This window comes from Engraulis encrasicolus, chromosome 4, assembly GCF_034702125.1.
Source record: "Engraulis encrasicolus isolate BLACKSEA-1 chromosome 4, IST_EnEncr_1.0, whole genome shotgun sequence".
Lineage (NCBI taxonomy): Eukaryota > Metazoa > Chordata > Actinopteri > Clupeiformes > Engraulidae > Engraulis > Engraulis encrasicolus.
The window spans coordinates 18129541-18148960 of NC_085860.1; the positions used below are offsets into that span (position 1 = coordinate 18129541).

The window sequence follows — 19420 nt, forward strand, 5'->3', positions numbered from 1 at the left end:
TGGAGAACCGCATTCCGTATGCGGTTGGGGTCCGGATAGTCCGGTGCGGAAGAAAGTCTATATCCGAGAGCCTCCGCATACGTTAAAATATTTCAACTCGTCCGGAAAATACCGTGCCTGACCGTGCGGTAAAGAGAGCTGTTGCTATGGTGATGATAAACACTTTAGGATTTCCTGCGGATCTTCTAAAAAAATAATAGATAAATATCAAAATTACGCCGTTTTAAGCTGTTAAAAACGGCGATAATGTTCAAACTTTATCATTATATAATCCACACTAGATAGGTGAACAAGAAAACAAGCAGTTATGATTTGATACGAAATTATGAAAACCAAATTCATCACCATACACTGCAATACTTTTCACACATTATCTTTATCAGTAACACAATTTTTTTGGTGTGCAAATAAAGAAGTTTGGTGGCATTTTCTGCTCCGTCCGCCATGTTTCAAACCAGCCACTACTAGACCTTGCTTGTGGGAGTTTTTCTGAGGTAATAAGGTGTCCACTTGGTGGCTACCACTCCGGTGATGCGGTGACCGTATTGCCCAGTGTGCAGCAGGCTTTAGTCAACCAGAAATAATTTCTTCCTCTTATACACACCCACACTCACACACACACACTTAAATATCGGAATCCACTTTCCACACTCTTTAAGTGACTTTAGTCAGAATAAGAGTAACCCTCCTCAATAAAAGTAACCCCTTTGTGTTTCCCTTTTTCTGTCTCTGTCTGTGCCCTTCTTCTTTTCTCTTTATCTATATCTGCAAATGATTGAACCGTCTGCATCGCTTGAAATCCCCAGGAAATCCAGGTATCTTTTTCTCCAGTGTTTTCACACTACACACACACACCTGTTGGTGACATCACTGTGTGTACCACCATGCATTTCTTTTCACATAGCTCAGATATTTTAACCCCCTTTGTTAGTGTTATCATTAACTTGCACACTTGACTGCACCCGTATTTTTAGATGTATGACGTTCATTAGGTCTAATTGTTTGTTTTAGACATGTGAAAGTTTTTATCTTTTACCTGACAACTTCCGTCTTCATCAGAGGGTCACATGGATGTTGATGCGTGACGTGTTTTGAAATCTTAAAATCAGCTGATGTTGTGATGATGACATTGCACGTCACACATCGACACCCATGTGAGACAAACATGTCAGGTAAAAGATAAAACTTTAACATGTCGTCTGAAGCAAAGGAAGCTTAAAGAATTGACCGGCATTTTTACACTCTTTGAATTAGGCTCTTTATGTTTTAACTTAATTATACTAATGCCTATGTTGCCATCAACTGTTGCTAAGCCCATAGATGTGACAATGGCAATAAACATGGACAAACAAGCAATTTTTTTTTAACTTGGACATCTAACTCTGTCCTTCTCTACACCTCTCATCCCCCTCTATTGCTCTCCTTTCTCCCTTTATCTCATCCCTTCATCTCATCTTTTCCTCTCATACCTCCCTTTGCTTTCCCTCTCATCCTTCCTCCCTATTCTCCCTTTCTCTCTTGTATTCTCTGTTTTAATTTGTTTCTCTCCTGCTGGCCCTCTCTGCCCCTCCCCTTTCTCTCTATCCCTCCCTCTCTCCCTTCACCTCATCCCTCCCTCTACCTCTCCCTCCATACCTTCACTTCATCATCCTTCTCTCTACCTCTCCCTCCCCTCACTTCATCCCTCTCTCTACCTCTCCCTCTCTTCACCTCATCCCTCTCTCTACCTCTCCCTCCCTTCACATTATCCCTCTCTCTACCTCTCCCTCCCTACCTTCACTTCATCCCTCTCTCTACCTCTCCCTTACTTCACCCCATCCTTCTTTCTACCACTCCCTCCCTCCGTTCACCTCATCCCTCTCTCTACCTCTCGCTCCCCGTCTTCACCTCATCCATCTCTCTTCCTCTCCCTCCCATCACTTTATCCTTTTCTCTGTCTCTACCTCTCCCTCCCTCCCTTCACTTTATCCCTCTCTCTACCTCTCCCTCCCTTCACCTCATGCCTCTCTCTATCCTTCCCACCTTCACCTCATCCCTCTCTCTACCTCTCCCTCTGCCAGGTCTCTGAGTGTGAGTAGTGTGTCTTCTGAGTCGTCTGCCTCGTCCAGTAGTAGTTCTGTGCGTAGTGCCGACTCTGACGACATGTACGCTGACTTGGCCAGTCCCGTGTCCTCGGCCAGCTCGCGGTCGCCTACGCCAGGACACCCCCGCAAGGGCCGGGAGGGCAGGGAGGGACGTGAGGGCCGCGGGCCCCCCAGGGACAACCAGGGGCCAAACAAAGACAGAGGTACGCACGCACGCGCGCACGCACACACGCACGCACGCACGCACACACACACACACACACACACACACACACACACACAGACAACCAGGGGCCCAACAAAGATAGAGGAACACACACAAGCGTGCACATGCACGCACACACATACACAGACAGACAACCAGGGGCCCAACAAAGATAGAGGAACACACACACACACACACACAGACAAGCGTGCACGCACACGCACACGCACACACACACACACACACACACAGACAACCAGGGGCCCAATAATGATAGAGGATCTCACTCACACACACGTGCACATGCACGCACACACACACACACACACACACGTGCACATGCAAGCACACACACACAGGGCAAACAGGGGCCCAACAAAGGCAGAGGTACGCGCACACACACACCCACACACATGCACCCATGTGCGATAGGAATAGGACTACATTTCCAAATATTCGATATACATTCGAATTTAGAGTAGTCTTTTTGAATTCTAAAATTCAAAGGGCCAGCCATTCAAGGGCCACATAAAAATTCTGTGTTGACCTTCCTTAATGTGTTAAGTGACAATGAAGATTAGAACATAGTTTCGTGAAATTTCAAAATTTGCTTAGCAAATGTGAATGTATGGTGTGTCAGAAAGTCCCCCCACACACTGTTTATAGCCAAAGAGAAGCCTTGCATGTTGTGCGTCAACAGGAACGGGGCACTGCATTTACCAATAAATCATTCACACTGTAAATCTGCACTTTTTGATGGATTTGTAAACATGGACTATAATCTGCAACTATTTGGGAATCATTCCATGTATTTTACTTCTGCTTTGGTAACAACAAGGCTTTTCCCAGGTAAACTACCCTTACCAGTGCCAACAGTGTGTCAATAGCTAACGCCAATAAGCTATTATATCTTGCTCACAGCAGGAACTATAATCTGTAACTATTTGGGAATTATTTCGTATAAAGTTGATTCTGATTTGGCATTGCAAAAGCAAACTTTTCCACAGTAAGCTACACTTATACAGCTGTTAGCCTACGCTAGTGCCAATGTTGTATGTCAATGGTCAATTTTACGGATAGTGATCATCGATTTTCTAATAGTGTGTGGCAGCAATTACTATCCCTAGTGCATACACACACACACACACACACACACACACACACACACACACACACACACACACACACACACACACACACACACACACACACACACACACACACACACACACACACACACACACACACACACACACACACACACGCTCCCGTTTGCCCATGCCAGACCACTCCTGCAAAGCACTCACATAATTGTTCAATATGCATGTGTCTGTGTGTACAGGCTCACAGAGGCTCGTAGAAATGCGCAGCCACACATTGCTGCCACACATACGCTTGCCACACGTTGGTGCTGGCTGCATATGTGTTCCTGGCTGGTGAAGAGTGGTTATCGTAACTGACGACCATTAATCTGATCTGTTTATGGAACATGTGCAAACCGTGCAAAAAAACAAAAAGTCTTTGTTGACAAACAGTGCGTGTTTGCCTGCGGCACAGAAAGACGTCACTATCGTTTTTTCCAGAGGTGTATATTTAGAGTGCATGCCGAGCAGTTGTGGCATTTTAAGCATTTTAAGCTTCATGCTAGTGACAATAGGGCAGCAAGTTTGTTTTCTATTATATTATATTATATTACATTACATTATATTATATTATATTATCCATTATTCCATTATATGATTATATTATTTTCCATTATATTATCTATTCCATTATATTCTAGTCTTGTCTACCGTCCTATTTTTCTACTTGCAATTTAGTGCAATTGGGCACACACGCATGCACGTGCACACATGCACATGCGCACACACACGCGCGTGCGCGCACACACACGTTTTTCTATGCTTGATAGGATCGTCATTGGCTCTCATTATAATTAAACCAGAGTGCTAAGTCCACCATCCAGAGCCCTAACCTGTCAGCAAAGGATTTTGTTTTTACTTCAACTTTTGTCAATAACTACCAAATAACCAAGAATAGACAGCGTCAGTAGTATCAGTAGTTGTAATGACAATCATTATGTCCTCATAGGTAAGGTAAGGTAAGGTAAGGTAACTTTATTTGTACCCGAAGGTAGATTTGGTTGCAGGCAAAAGTAGCAAAAGCTTACACAGAAAGTACTGACACACAAAAGTACTGACACACAAAAAAACTAATAAGCACACATGGCAGGCACGCATGCATGCACGCGCGCGCACGCACGCACGCACACACACACACACACACACACACACACGTATAGTATTATTATCTTTGTGAGGACCTTCCATTGACTCCAATGCATTTTACTAGCATTCAGAGCTAGTGAATGCTAAACTGTGCCCTGACCAAAACCATCCCCAACCCTAACTTGTCAGTAAACAAATGTTTTTGAACTTTTTCATTCTTTCATTAACACCATATTTAATGGCTGTGAGGACAGACAAAAATGTCCTCGCAACCACAAATGACCTCACAGAAGAGGTGAAATGTCAGGTTTTGGTCCTCACAATAGTAGTATAACAAGCGCATACGTGGACACACACACACACACACACACACACACACACACACACACACACACACACACACACACACACACACACACACACACACACACACACACACACACACACACACACACACACACACATACACACACACACAATTAATAAAAGCACTTCAGTACACAATTAATAAAAGTGCGTGCTCACACACACACACACATACACAGTTAATAAAAGTACCCTACTCTACTCTACACACACACTTATAAACAATTGTGCATATACAGAGGTAACCAAGGAAGGAACTTTGTATTTCCTCTGGAAGTCACACAGGTCCTTTTTAGAGTAAAGTCTCGTGAGTCACTGATGTCACTACACAAAAGGCAGAGCGCTGTGTACTCCGCACCCTCTGTGTACTTAGTGCTGTCATCGTAGTGTGGTTGGAGCTGTGGCTCTTTCACTTTTGCTGTAGATAGACAATCATGCTGACCATGTTGATCCGTTGGTAGCTTTGGGTGTTTTTTCTTATGATTTAATTTCCTCCCCCCAAATTCCTTAGGATATTTTTTTTTCTGTTTGTGTGTGACCTTGTTTGTGAAAAAGACTCGTGAATAGGATGCATGTGTGTATCCTCTTTTCGTTCTTCATGAGTGGTCACGCCAACTCAGCGTTTTCTACGGTGTCCGCGCGTGTGCGTGCGTGTGCGCCCGCGCGCGTCTAGACAAGAATGTCGGTGTTGTCCGGGAGAAACCTTGCAGCTCCACCTATCACTTGCTAATTATTTATTATTGGCATTTTAAAACATATAAATCAGTACTGTTGGCCATTTCTATGAGAATATGACTTTTATAAATTATTGCATGCAATCTTTTTATTTTCAAAAATAATGGTTTTAAAGGGACACTGTGTGAGATTTTTAGTTGTTTTTCTTCCAGAATTCATGCTTCCCATTCATTAATGTTACCTTTTTTATGAATACTTACCACCACCATAAAATTCTAAGTATTCATTATGACTGAAAAAATTGCACTTTTCTTACATGAAAAGGGGGATCTTCTCCATGGTTCGCCATTTTGAATTTCCAGAAATAGCCATTTTTAGCTGCAAAAATGACTGTACTTGGACCATACTAGAAAATATTAGTTTATTACTTTGGAAACTTTCATGAAAAGTTGAAATTTGGCAATAGGCAGCCCATTTTCAATTTGCAGCATAGTTCCAGTACCCTTTTTGACCATTTCCTGCACAGTGTCCCTTTAAAGGGACACTGTGTAAGATTTGTAGTTGTTTATTTCCAGAATTCATGCTGCCCATTCACTAATGTTACCTTTTTCATGAATACTTACCACCACCATCAAATTCTAAGTATTCATTATGACCGGAAAAATTGCACTTTTCAAATGTGAAAAAGGGGATCTTCTCCATGGTCCGCCATTTTGAATTTCCAAAAATAGCCATTTTTAGCGGCAAAAATGACTCTACTTGGACCATACTAGGAAATATTTGTTTATTACTTAGTAAACTTTCATGTAAAGATCAAATTTGGCAATAGGCTGCCCAGTTTCAATGAGAAGCATAGTTGCAGTACCTTTTTTGACCATTTCCTGCACAGTGTCCCTTTAACTAAATCATTAAAAAAAATTGAGAGAAACAAGGTTTCTGCCAGACAGCGATGACATTCAATTTAAACTGTGTGTTGGAAGCGTCATAGCTCAGTGGGGCCCTTCAGGTACCCGACTTTGAATCCAGGGTTCGGGTTTGAGTCTGACCCGAGGTCATTTCCCCATTCTTCCGCACGTCTTGCTTCCACTCATTTTCATTTCCTGTCATTCACTCGCTCCTGTTCTGTCCAAATAATGGCATAAAAGACCAAAGAATATCTGATTTAAACAGTGTGTGTATTTGTGTGTGTGCGCACCTGTGTGTGTGTGTGTGTTTTTGCGTGTCTTTGTCCCTATGTGAACAAGCATATAATGTCTCCTCCCCCCCTCTCTCCCTCTTCATCTCTCTCTCTTTCTATCTCTCTCTCTCTCTCTCTCTCTCTCTCTCTCTCTCTCTCTCTCCCTCCCTCCCTCTCTCTCTCTCTCTCTCTCTCTCTCTCTCTCTCTCTCTCTCTCTCTCTCTCTCTCTCTCTCTCCCCCTCTCCCTCTCCCTCTCCCTCCCTCGTCTCTCTCTGTCTCTCCCTCTCCGTGCAGGCAAGCCCCCAAAGAAAGAGGAGCCCTTCAGAGACGAGCGGAGGCGTATGAGTCCGTCAGGGCCCCCCTTCAGGCCCGGCTCGGGCGGCTCCATGCAGCGATCGGGCCCCAGCAACAGGGGCCACCCCATGCACCCACACCACATGGGGCCCCCGGGGGGCTACGGATCACACAAGGACATCAAGCTCACCCTGCTCAATAAGGTAACACACACATGCATATACACACACACACACACACACACACACACACACACACACACACACACACACACACACACACACACACACACACACACACACACACACACACACACAGAAACAGAAGGCACCACCTTACCTGCATCACATGGGTTCCCAGAGATGGTTTGGCTCACATGAACACATCAAGCTCACGCTGCTCAATAAGGTACACATGGAGAGCTAAGTTGCAAAACAACGTATATCCATTTCAGAACATTTTGGCAAATGTGTACTTTTGTTTTAAGCAGTGCATTACAAAATGCATTTCATATACAGTATATGTTCAAAAAGTATGTTCTCAAAATGGGTGAATGCCAACAATTCACACACGTCTGAACAGTCGTTTTCAATAATAAAAGACAGAAGTCAAAAAATGGCATTAAAGGCATTTTGCAAGGAAACTCTGAAAATACTCATATGTACATGTGCAGAAATACACACGTACACAGATGCGGGCCCACCCTGTTATCTGCAGAGAGAGCGAGCGAGAGCGCCATGTCAGGCAGCTACGTCAGCATGGGACACCTGGGTACAGCTTGCACAAGGATGCCAAGCTCACCCTACTCAACAAAGTAACATACATCATGTGCAAACAAGCGTGTACACACACACACATGCACACACATGCACAAGCACGCACACACACACACAGGCGTCATAACAACTTTCTCAAGCTACGATGATAACAGGTCCAGAGCTATTTAAGTCTTCCATGCGCTGCATTCTACAACTGTATCTTGTCATCAGTTTCCATGAGAGTGAGAGTGCTTATATATAGATGGCAGACAGGTAGAAGTTGTTTAGGAAAGACGCATGCCATCATCACTAGCCTCTTGAAGTGTTTTTTAGAAACTAAAAGCATGTGGCCCTTAAAGGGCAACTCCTGCCAATTTCAATGTGCTGTTGTATTGCTCACGCTACCCTTGACTTGTCAGTACCCGATGATGCAGCAGTTTTTGGCCCAGCCCTTTCTGAGATATGAGCTATTCTAATGGGAGCAACTTTTGCTTACATTTTTTTTTTTAAATGAGCATAGGCCTACTCCAAATATTTTCCCAAAAGGTATCGCTGTTTGCTAGCTGTCTGCTGATGATGCATAACCTTTTGGATGTTTTTGGGAATACATAAAAATGTTTTTTTGAAATGTAAACAAAAGTTGCCCCCATTACAATAGCTCATATCTCGGAAAGGGCTGAGCCAAAAAATGCGGCATCACCGGGTACTGACAAGTCAAGGGTAGCGTGAGCAATACAACAGCACATTGAAATTGGCAGGAGTTGCCCTTTAAGGGAAGTCTGTTTATGGAACATGTGCAGACTGGGTATTGCAAACTTGACAAAGGGAGGCAGATCGCATGTGACAAGCAGTGATTGAGCGTGACAGGTATACTACTGACAAAATCTTCACCTTTGTTTATATCCTGCCAGAGGTATTTATAGTACATGTTTGCCTGTATTTTAAGTGCATGCATGTATTTTTAGTACATGTTGTACCTAACAATTATTGCAATCTGACAAGAAATGAGTGAAAGACAGGTGTACTGAATCATGACCAGGTGTGCAGCATTGCTTTTGTCCTGCCAGAGGTATATTTTTAGTGCGTGCCGAGCAATAATAGAAATGTTCTCCCATGTTTTCCTCATTGTTTGCCACGACCTATATTTTTAAGAGGTTTCATTTTTTTGCAGAGATCGTATGAAGGATGCTTAAGCTGTGTGTTTCTGTATGTTTTCGATTAAACCAATGGCAATAGCACATCTAAGCTAGAAATGCACTCAGTGCAGACCTCTGCCAAGGAAGCTGTTTGATAGAACATTTGACTGTTACACCCTCATTTTTTATGTCTTTTTGCCTTGTTTTTGTGGAGTTGGAAACTGGAATGCAAAATTCGCCCCATTCGTGCAATGGTGAAGAATCTTTTTCAAAATTCCTACCAAAACGGAATCAAAATGGTTCCTTGTGTTATTTCCAACAACACATATTTTCATCAAAATCCGTGCATAACTTTTTGAGTTATCCTGCTGACAGACAGACAAACAGACGCACCCAAAAGCATAACCTCCTTAGCGGAGGTGATAAAACTGAAGTATTGAAAAATATCCCTTTCCTTTTCAAAATGTATGTCCAGCAATCTCTTCTAAAGGGAAGCATGTAGAGCTGGAATGCATTTCTCGAAACCATAGTTGCTAACTGCATTAGCTACTTTGTTGTTTGCAATGCAATTTCCCACTGGTAACTACCCAAGTTGCTAACTGGCTAACAACGACGCTTTTGAGAAATGCACCCATGGAATGTAGTGAGCTGGAACTACACTTAAGCCATGAAGACATAAAAGCTTTCATCCAGGTTTGATTGTTGATATGCCCGTCATCATTCCTCCGTTTTTCCCCTTGTATTAAAGGGACACTGTGCAGGCAATGGTCAAAAAGGTACTGCAACTATGCTGCTCATTGAAACTGGGTTGCCTATTGCCAAATTTGATCGTTACATGAAAGTTCACTGAGTAATAAACTAATATTTTCTAGTATGGCCCAAGTACAGTCATTTTTGCAGCTAAAAATGGCTATTTTTGAAAATTCAAAATGGCAGACCATGGAGAAGATCCGCCTTTTCATATATGAAAAGTGCAATTTTTCCAGTCATAATGAATACTTAGAATTTGATGCTGGTGGTAAGTATTCATGAAAAAGGTAACATTAGTGAATGGGCAGCATGAATTCTGGAAATGAACAACTAAAAATCTTACACAGTGTCCCTTTAAGTTTGCAGTGGTATCCCCTTGCTGTAATAGTACTTCTTTGTTGTGGCTTTTCTATTGAAATGTTATCGCTGCTAAGTGAGATAAGCATGTGTGACAGTAAGATCATTAACAACAACAAATAATTCGAGTGAATTCCTGTGTTGGGCGTGTGTGCGTGTGTGTGTTCGTGTGTGTGTGTTTGTGTTCATGTGTGTGTGTTCCTGTGCGTGCGTGCGTTCGTGTGTTCATGTGTTCATGTGTGTGCTTGTGTTCATGTGTGTTTGTGTGCGTGTGTGTGTTCCTGTGCGTACGTGTGTGTGTTTATGTGTGTGTGTGTTCCTTTGTGTACGTACGTGCGTGCGTGCGTGCGTGCGTGCGTGTGTGTGTGTGTGTGTGTGTGTGTGTGTGTGTGTGTGTGTGTGTGTGTGTGTGTGTGTGTGTGTGTGTGTGTGTGTGCGTGTGTGTGTGTGTGTGTTTGTATGCAGCAGCAGCAGCCAGATCGAGGCAACAGGAAACGTTTTTTCCCATCCGATAAGGAGCGGCCAACATCCCCCCTCAGCAAGAGGATAGCCATGTCCCCAGACAGAGGTGAGCACATACCTGCACGCACGCACGCACACACACACACGCACACACACACAGCCATGCACACTAGGGCTGGGTACTGCCAACCACCTAGCCATACCATACACATCCTGATACAGGGGTCACGATACGATACCATACGTATCACTATACATGTGCTTTCCAGTATGGCGACACACATCAAATTATTTTAGGCCTTAAGTTTTCAGTTTCTCTTTTTTTTTTTTTTTTTTTTTTTTACATTTTTAAGGTTTTTTTCTGTAGAGCAAGTTAGATTGTAGTGAATGCAAAACACTGCCTTCACAAAACTGTCGGCCTGCTGTTCATGATTAGTTGGCCTACTCTTCATTGACTAGTTTAAGCAGACTTTTTTGTCAGTTTTAACTTATGTGGTTGTCCCCGTGTGTTTTGAGTGGCAGGTCGGGACAGGAGGATGCCTGGAGGACGACCCCCCCTCTCCCCCAGAATGGAGAGGCCCCGAGGCCAGGGCCCCCGCCTCATGCCCCCACCTGGGGAAAGGTGCGTACAGAAGAGGAGACGCCTCTCACCTGTGCTTCGATACACACACACACTCACACTCACACACTGCACAGATTCACAATATATGTGTACAGGACTCATGTACACCTGACAACTGGCCAAATGCTGGTGAAAGCTGGCTGGTAGTAAAGAGAAGTTACTAGCCACTTTGACTGGTAGTGAGTGTGCGATTGGCTCGTAAGATTTAAATTCTACCAGCCAAATTGACTAGTGATGAAAAAGGTGCGTACAGGAGACACGTCTCACATGTGCTTCCATACACACACACACACACACACACACATAACATTGCACACATTCACAATATTCAGTATGTGTACAGAGCTCTAAATTAACACCTAACAACTGACCAGATGGTAGTGAAAATTCTTTTTTGCTGGTAGAAAAGAACTGACTGCATGACTGACAAAACAGCCAGTAACATGTTGTTCAGTGTCTGATTGCCTGTATTGCTTCATAACTGATAAAAAAAAATGAAATGTAAAAATGTAGACATGTAATGCATTACAATGAATCATAGAATTGGATTGAATCGATGCGAAACGAAATCTCCCGAATTGTAATCGAATCATGAAGGCCGTGCCAATGCACACCACTACTGATCTATACATTTATGTGAATACAACACCATACATGGGCCAACATCACTCACAAACTCGCATATCCACATATTGAATTCCATACACGTTGTATCTGCTAGTGTTGTTGATGGTGACTAGGTCCTCCCATGTAAGTCGGTTTGGTTGAAAAGTGGTATTCCAAATGTAATATAATGTGATGTAATGTATTGAATTTTTAAAAATCACAGTATGTGACGTGAGTGCTGAGCGCTGCTCACATCCCCATCTGCTGGGCCACAGCTTCCTCTTGGCCGGGTACATCCTCTCTCCACAACACAGTGGCCTTTATAGACCAGCTCACCATTACAGCTCATAAAAAGCCCGGAGAAGGGGCCGTGTCGTGTCGTGTGTATGAGATCTGCAACTAAGGACACAAGCACAAGCATAAACATAAACACTCGCGACGATCCCTAGCCTCACGCTGTCACATACAGCACTATTCTCCTCCCCCAAGTCCAGCAACTAACACGCATGTACATGTGCGCGCACGCACACACACAGCATTACTTTATAGGAACCAATTCATATTATTTATATATATATATATATATATATATATATACATATTATTTATATATATATATATATATATATATATATTCACATATTATTTTCAGGTTTTATCTTATCATCTACATATATACAGTGCCCTCCATAATTATTGGCACCCCTGGTTGAGATGTGTTTTTTAGCTTCCAATTATTTTATTTTTTTTCTAAATAATAAGGGATCTAAATGGAAAAAAAGAGAAAAATCCAACCTTCAATACAAGTGCATTTATTCAGTGGGGAAAAAATCCCACATAAAGAAATAATTATTTGACATCAAATAATGTGTGTCACAATTATTAGCACCCCTGGTGTTAATATTTTGTACAACCCCCTTTTGCCAACAAAACAGCACCTAATCTTCTCCTATAATGTTTCACAAGATGGGAAAAGACAGAAAGAGGGATCTTCAGCCATTCCTCTTTGCAGAATCTCTCTAAATCATCCAGAGACCTGGGTCTTCTCCTCTGTACTCTCCTCTTCAGCTCACCCCACAGGTTCTCAGTGGGGTTGAGGTCAGGGGACTGAGATGGCCATGGGAGGAGCTTGATTTTGTGTCTGGTGAACCATTTCTGTGTAGATTTGGCCATATGTTTAGGGTCATTGTCTTGCTGAAAGACCCAGTGACGACCCAGCTTCAGCTTTCGGGCAGAGGGCAACAGATTTTGATTTAAAATGTCCTGGTATTTCAAAGCATTCATGATGCCATGCACCCTAACAAGGTTCCCAGGGCCTTTGGAAGCGAAACAGCCCCACAGCATCACTGACCCACCCCCATACTTCACAGTGGGTATGAGGTGCTTTTCAGCATGCGCATCTTTCGTGGTACGCCAGACCCACTTAGAGTGTTTGTTGCCAAAAAGCTCAATCTTGGTCTCATCTGACCAAAGCACACGGTCCCAGTTGAAGCCCCAATACCGCTTGGCGAACTCTAGACGCTTGCGTTTATGATTGTGAGTGAGGAAAGGTTTTCTCCGTGCATGCCTCCCAAACAGCTTGTTGGCGTGTAGACAGCGCCTGATGGTTGATTTGGAGACTTTGTGACCCCAGGATGCTACCATTTGTTGTAATTCTGTAACAGTGAGCTTTGGAGATCTTTTGATTTCTCTTACCATCCTCCTCACTGTGCGTGGTGGCAAAATAAACTTGGGTCCTCGTCCAGGCTTGTTTACCACTGTTCCAGTTGTTTTGAACTTCTTAATTATTCCTCTCACAGTGGATATGGGCAGCTGCAGTTGAGTGGCAATCTTCTTGTAGACTCTGCCTGACCTGTGAAGGTCGACGCACATCTGCCTCACTTGTATGCTGTGTTCCTTTGTCTTTCCCATGTTTAAGAGTGGATAAGAGAAATGGCCTCGGTGTCACGTCATATTTATACCCCAGGGAAACAGGAAGTGATGAATTACTAATTAAATGTTCCTACATACTCTGGTAAACTTTGTAAACTACTGTAGAAATGACAGAAATGCTTCAATTATATTTATTTCCTGGGAATTGTTAAGGGTGCCAATAATTGTGGAACAGGTGATTTAATGAAAAATAATTATTTTTCAGTCAGGGATTTTTTTATTTTCTTACAATTCATTTGAGTTGAAGGCTACATTTTCCTACAATTTTCAGTGTGACAGTATTCTTCTGCAATAAACACTGAATTTATTTTAAGGCTTTTAACACATCTCAACCAGGGGTGCCAATAATTATGGAGGGCACTGTATCTATTTATTCTTATTGTGTTGACTGTGATTTCTGTTTGTCTTGTGTGTCTTTGTGCCATCACCAAAGCTAATTTTCCATTCCATGTAAATTTAATGGACAATAAAGAAGTCTAAGTCTAAAAAACTATAAACTAAATCAAACACTGGGTTTTTTTTCTTTGTTTTTGTTTTTGTGTGCGTGCGTGTGTGCGTGCGTCCATTCTCATATCTCTCCCCCTCTTCTTTTATGTTGTGCAGCCGAAAGCGACCGCTCTCCCCGTCGCCATCCCCCAAGTCTTCTGGCAAGGGTCCAGGGTCCATGCCGCCAGGCAAACCCACAGGCCCGGCCTCCTCTGGCTCTGCGGGCCCCGCCGGCTCTTCGGGCCCCGCCATGCCTTCCTCCGGGTCTGCGTCTGGCTCCAGCTCTGCCATGGGCGGTGCTGGTGCTGGTGGTGGTGGTGGTGCAGGAGGGTCGGGTTCTGGTTCTGGGAAGCCCAGCAACACGCTGAGCCGGCGAGAGGAGCTGCTGAAGCAGCTGAAGGCCGTGGAGGACGCCATCGCTCGCAAGAGAGCCAAGATACCCGGCAAGTAGAGCCGGCCGGACATACGGACAGACAAGATGGACGCACAGACAAGATGGACGCCAAACAACAACGGGCCGCAGATGACACGACACGACACACCGAAGGGAGGGGACCGCAGGAGGAGGGCGGAGGGGGGAGGAATAGAGAAGAGAAGAGCCACACCTCCCTCTCTCCTCTCCTCCCCTGCTGTCTTTGTTATTCTCTCTCTCTCTTTCCCTCTCCACCCCTGTTCATCTGCCGCCTCCTCGTCCTCGTCCTCTTCCTCCTCCTCCTCCTCTTCCTCCTCTTCTTTGTTCTTCCACCCCAAACACCCTCTCAGCTGAGCAAAGCGCTCTGGTGGCTGTTCATACAGTACGCATCGGTCTCGGCGGCTGTTCGTACAGTACTCACGGCTCTCGCTGCAGAGAGGAAAATGGAGGCATGGACTAGCAGTTTGAAGACAGGATGGACAGACGGATTGATGTAAAGATGGATGGATGGACGGACGGACGGACGGACAAATAAAAAATAAAGAAAAGCAACAGCAAAAACAAACAATCTAAAGCAGCAGAGAGCGTGGGCCGCCGCTGGAGATGCCAGTCTTGGTTTGTGTGTGTCCTTTTGGGAGGGGTTTGTGTAGATTTTATACGGATGTTGTAGATGTGTGGAGAGGGAAGAGGTCACCCCTCTCCTCTCCTCTCCCTGAAATGAACTCTAGGAGATTTTCTTTTTCATTTTTTATTTTTATTTTTTATTAATAACAAACAATAAATACAGTTCATCTCTCCAGGTTCACTAAAAAAAGGCCCTCTACCCCACCTCTTTCTGTCTCTCTCTCTCTCTCTCTCTCTCTCTCTCTCTCTCTCTCTCTCTCTCTCTCTCTCTCTCTCTCTCTCTCTCTCTCTCTCTCTCTCTCTCTCTCTCTCTCTCTCTCTCTCTCTACTCCCCCGTGTTCTTGTCCTGTTTGTGAATGGGAGCGCTGAGAATAGGAATTGCTGTGCTTGATGTACGATACACTGAAGATTCTGAAGATTAAGTGCGGCATCTCGATAACGTGGTGATTCACCTTACAGCTGCGCTTTATTTCTTGTCTATTTGATTTATACGACCCAACACCCTCCTCTCAGTCCCTTGCCAGTGACCCCTCCTCCACCTTGTCCAATGTGATGTTGACTATTTCTCATTTCAAACTCTCAACTGTTTCAAGTCCCTAAACTGTTTGGGTGTTTTTTTCAACTGGTCATCCTCCAAGTGTGTACAATTAATAGAAAGCCGAAGACAAGCAAGTTTCTTTTAAAAAGAAAAGTCTATTATTCTAGAGCTCGAATGACAGTGATGTGAAATATTGCTTTTTTTTTTTTTTTTAATTTTAAAAAATTGTTTCGTTTTCTAGCTCAACTCCAGTAATAAAAACAGTTTTACTCGTCCCTTGTTTTGTTTTTTAGTTGAGACAAGTGTGAGAGGTTGTATCTGGGACGTCTGAAAATGAGGAGCTGCTCCCTCGAGCTTTTTTGTGACAGGAAAAAAAAAGCTTCTAAATAAACTATTTTGATAAAGAGATTGACTGACTGTTTCCCCTTTGTCTGTTTTTTTTTATACTTTTGTTCTTTGCAGACCTCCATTCCATTACGGAAGTGTAGTTACATATCAAACGACAACTAAATTCCTCTCCGAGCCATTTCTGTGATGCGGTAATTCACATTTGAGCGTGTAATGTCCCTTCTTTTACATACTGTATGTCAAACCAGACAGTAAGCAAATGCTCAATGGTGTGCCTTACTGTACATTAGGGAGTAAAGATGTGGGGAAGTCGTGGTGTAGGTGTCTAGTGCATTCATTCGCATGCCGTGTTATATTTCTGTGATGCGGTAATTCACAGATACAGTCAATCCGGAAAGTACTCACAGCGCTTCACTTTTTTAAAATTTTATCATCTTACAGCCTTATTCCAAATGCTACAATTGAATTTCTCTTGTCAAAATCCTACACAAATTATTCCATTATGACCATGTGAAAAACAAGTTGTCTTGACAGTTTTGAAAATTTATAAAAATAAAAAACAAAGAAATCATATTTACAAAAGTATTCACAGCCTTTGCTTAATGCTTTGTACAAACACCTTTGGCAGCAACTACATTCATTTTTTCATTTCGAAATGAAAAGGGATTGAAAGGGAGGTCATCGGTGTGTGTTTCAACCTTTCAGTACATTGAAATTGTACATTTTGAGTCTGCACCTGGCTAAAATAGATGGGTGTGAGTTTTGAATGAAATCCTATGGAGAGTATCATGATCTGCTTCTGTAGTCACAGTGCATGTTGACATGCATGCTTCTTTAGGTGTTATTCATATTTCCAATGTTGACGGCATTCATACATCCCCAAACGATGTCAGTCCCACTACCATGCTTGACGAGCCAGATGATGCACTTTTTTGGTCAAATTCACTTTACCAACACACATGCTTGACACCATCTAAAGCAAATTTGTCTATCTTGGTCTCATCAGACCACACAACATGGTTCCAGTGATCCATATCCTTGGTCTGTTCATTTCTCTTGAGACCAAGATAAACAAATTTGCTTCAGATGGCGTCAAGCATGTGTGGTGGTAAACAAGTGAGTTTTACACAAAAAGTGCATCATCTGGCTAGTCAAGCATGGTTGAAGTGAAGCGCTGTGAGTACTTTCCGGATTGACTGTATGTAGGCTATGTATAGCGTTCATTAGTGAAAGCCCATTGAGAAACTCCAACTCCCATTGTCATTGTGACACAGCACTCCACAGCACACAAGTGAACACTGCACACTGCACACAACGAAATTGCATTTATGCCTCACCCGTGCAAGGGGGCAGCCCTCAGTGGCGCCCCATGGGGAGCAGTGCGGTGGGACGGTACCATGCTCAGGGTACCTCAGTCATGGAGGAGGATGGGGGAGAGCACTGGTTGATTACTCCCCCCACCAACCTGGCGGGTCGGGAGTCGAACCGGCAACTTCTGGGATGCAAGTCTGACACCCTAACCGCTCACCCATGACTGCCACCCATGACTCCCCATTATGTCTAACTGTTTAAATCACATTTGAGTTTTTCTTTTATATCACTTTTACACTTCTTTTACTTTTACCGATGAAGACGGAAGTTATACCGTCGAAACATGTCGGTTAAAAGATACAACTTTTACATGTCTGAAGTAAAAGAAAAACTCAAATGTGATTCACAGATATGAGTGTGCCGTGTCCCTTCTTTTACATACAGTCAAACCAGAGAGTAAGCAAATGCTCAATGGTGTGTCTTACATTAGTGAGTGAAGATGTGGGGAAGTCATGATGTAGGTGTCAAGTGCATTTGCATTGCATTACATTTAGTAGTCTGTATGGAATTCACCGACCTCTGCTGGAGAGGACCACGCTCAGAAACAGCTGATCATTTCAGCTCGTGTGTCCTTGTGTGTCCAACTGATAAGCAGTCACACCTTTCGGTTTCACTTTATTTACCTAAAAAGAAAAAGTCAAAACTCTCCAAGGGGACTTCGTGTGATGTCTGCTTTCTGATGGTGGATTTCAAGCCACTGTCAAGCCCATTTGTAGCCTAGGGCCTCCCCACACCGGTTCAAACAGAGTGTAGAGCACTACGCTGTAAGCGTTCAAGCGTTTTCAGTACAACCCTGCACACTGGTATTATCCGTGCTCTGCTGTTATGAAATTGACCACTCATTATGTATAAGAGAGTAGAGGAATGTGATGACACATCATATGAATGGGCAGTCATGGATAAACAGTTAGGTGTCGGACTTGTAGCCCAAAGGTTGTGGGTTCGACTCCCGACCCGCCAGGTTGGTAGGGCAGTAATTAACCAGTGCTCTCCCCCATCCTCCTCCATGACTGAGGTACCCAGCGAACGATACCGCGCACTGCTCCCTTGGGGGTGACATTAGGGGCGGCTCCCTTGCACGTGTGAGGCATAAATGCAATTTTGTTGTGTGCTGTGTCACAATCAGTAAAACAGTATATCAGTGGTTCCCAAAAAAAAATCAGCAGGGACCCCCCTTTTGGACTGTTCACTAATATTGTTAGAAAACCACAAGACTGCAAATACATATTAAACACACAAGTGAATACAAGTCCCTTTTGTCTGCAACCCCCCTTCAGTACCTCCGCGACCCCCATAGGGGTCCCGACGCCCAGTTTGGGAACCACTGCAGTACATCATTGCACACATCGTCAACAGGTCACTACATATGAGAAGACAGGGTGCATCATCACCGTAAATGGATGTTTCACTCGTTTGGTTGTGGATGCAGAGGAGTGTTAGCCATGTAGATCTACCTTCCCATCAGGGCTGGAGTGCACCTGAGTAAGGCATTTTTTATTTTTTACCTTTATTTAACCAGGGAAATAAAATCACATTGAGAATAAAATTCTCTTTTACAAGTGAGCCCTGGCCAAGGCGGCAGCACACATTACATTTACAGGACACAGACAAAACAGAACAAATTAATATGGATGAAGAGATAAAATTACACAATAAAAACCATAAAATAATAAACATAAAACAAGATTAAAAAGAGATTACAAGATTAAAAGCAAGTGCATACAGATTTAAAAGTGTCATTAAGATAGGCTTTAAACTCAGACATAATAACAGCAAGCTTAAGAGATTTTTGAAGCTCATTCCAGTGAGTTGGGGCACAATGAATAAAAGCAGTTTTACCAAATTCTGTTTTTATTATGGGGACATTTAAAACAATGTAGCTACTTGATCGGGCATCTAACCAAACCTGGCCTCAGGGAGATCCCTGGGGGAAGATGGGGTGGGGATGGACATCATAATAAGTGTCAGGCAAAAAGGTTGTGAAGTAT

At 43.4% G+C, this 19420-nt stretch overlaps 1 protein-coding gene across 1 annotated transcript in view; it reads left to right on the forward strand.

Moving 5' to 3' along the window:
- zc3h18 (zinc finger CCCH-type containing 18) overlaps nucleotides 1-16121 on the forward strand; it is a 67495-nt gene extending 51374 nt beyond the window's left edge. Inside the window, exons 15-20 of the mRNA XM_063196828.1 lie at nucleotides 807-815; nucleotides 2061-2287; nucleotides 7031-7233; nucleotides 10497-10599; nucleotides 11016-11115; nucleotides 14257-16121. Of these exons, the coding sequence (XP_063052898.1) occupies nucleotides 807-815; nucleotides 2061-2287; nucleotides 7031-7233; nucleotides 10497-10599; nucleotides 11016-11115; nucleotides 14257-14590 (976 nt within the window). The 3' untranslated portion in view covers nucleotides 14591-16121. The remainder of the gene's footprint in view (nucleotides 1-806; nucleotides 816-2060; nucleotides 2288-7030; nucleotides 7234-10496; nucleotides 10600-11015; nucleotides 11116-14256) is intronic.
- The last annotated feature ends 3299 nt before the right edge of the window (nucleotides 16122-19420 follow it).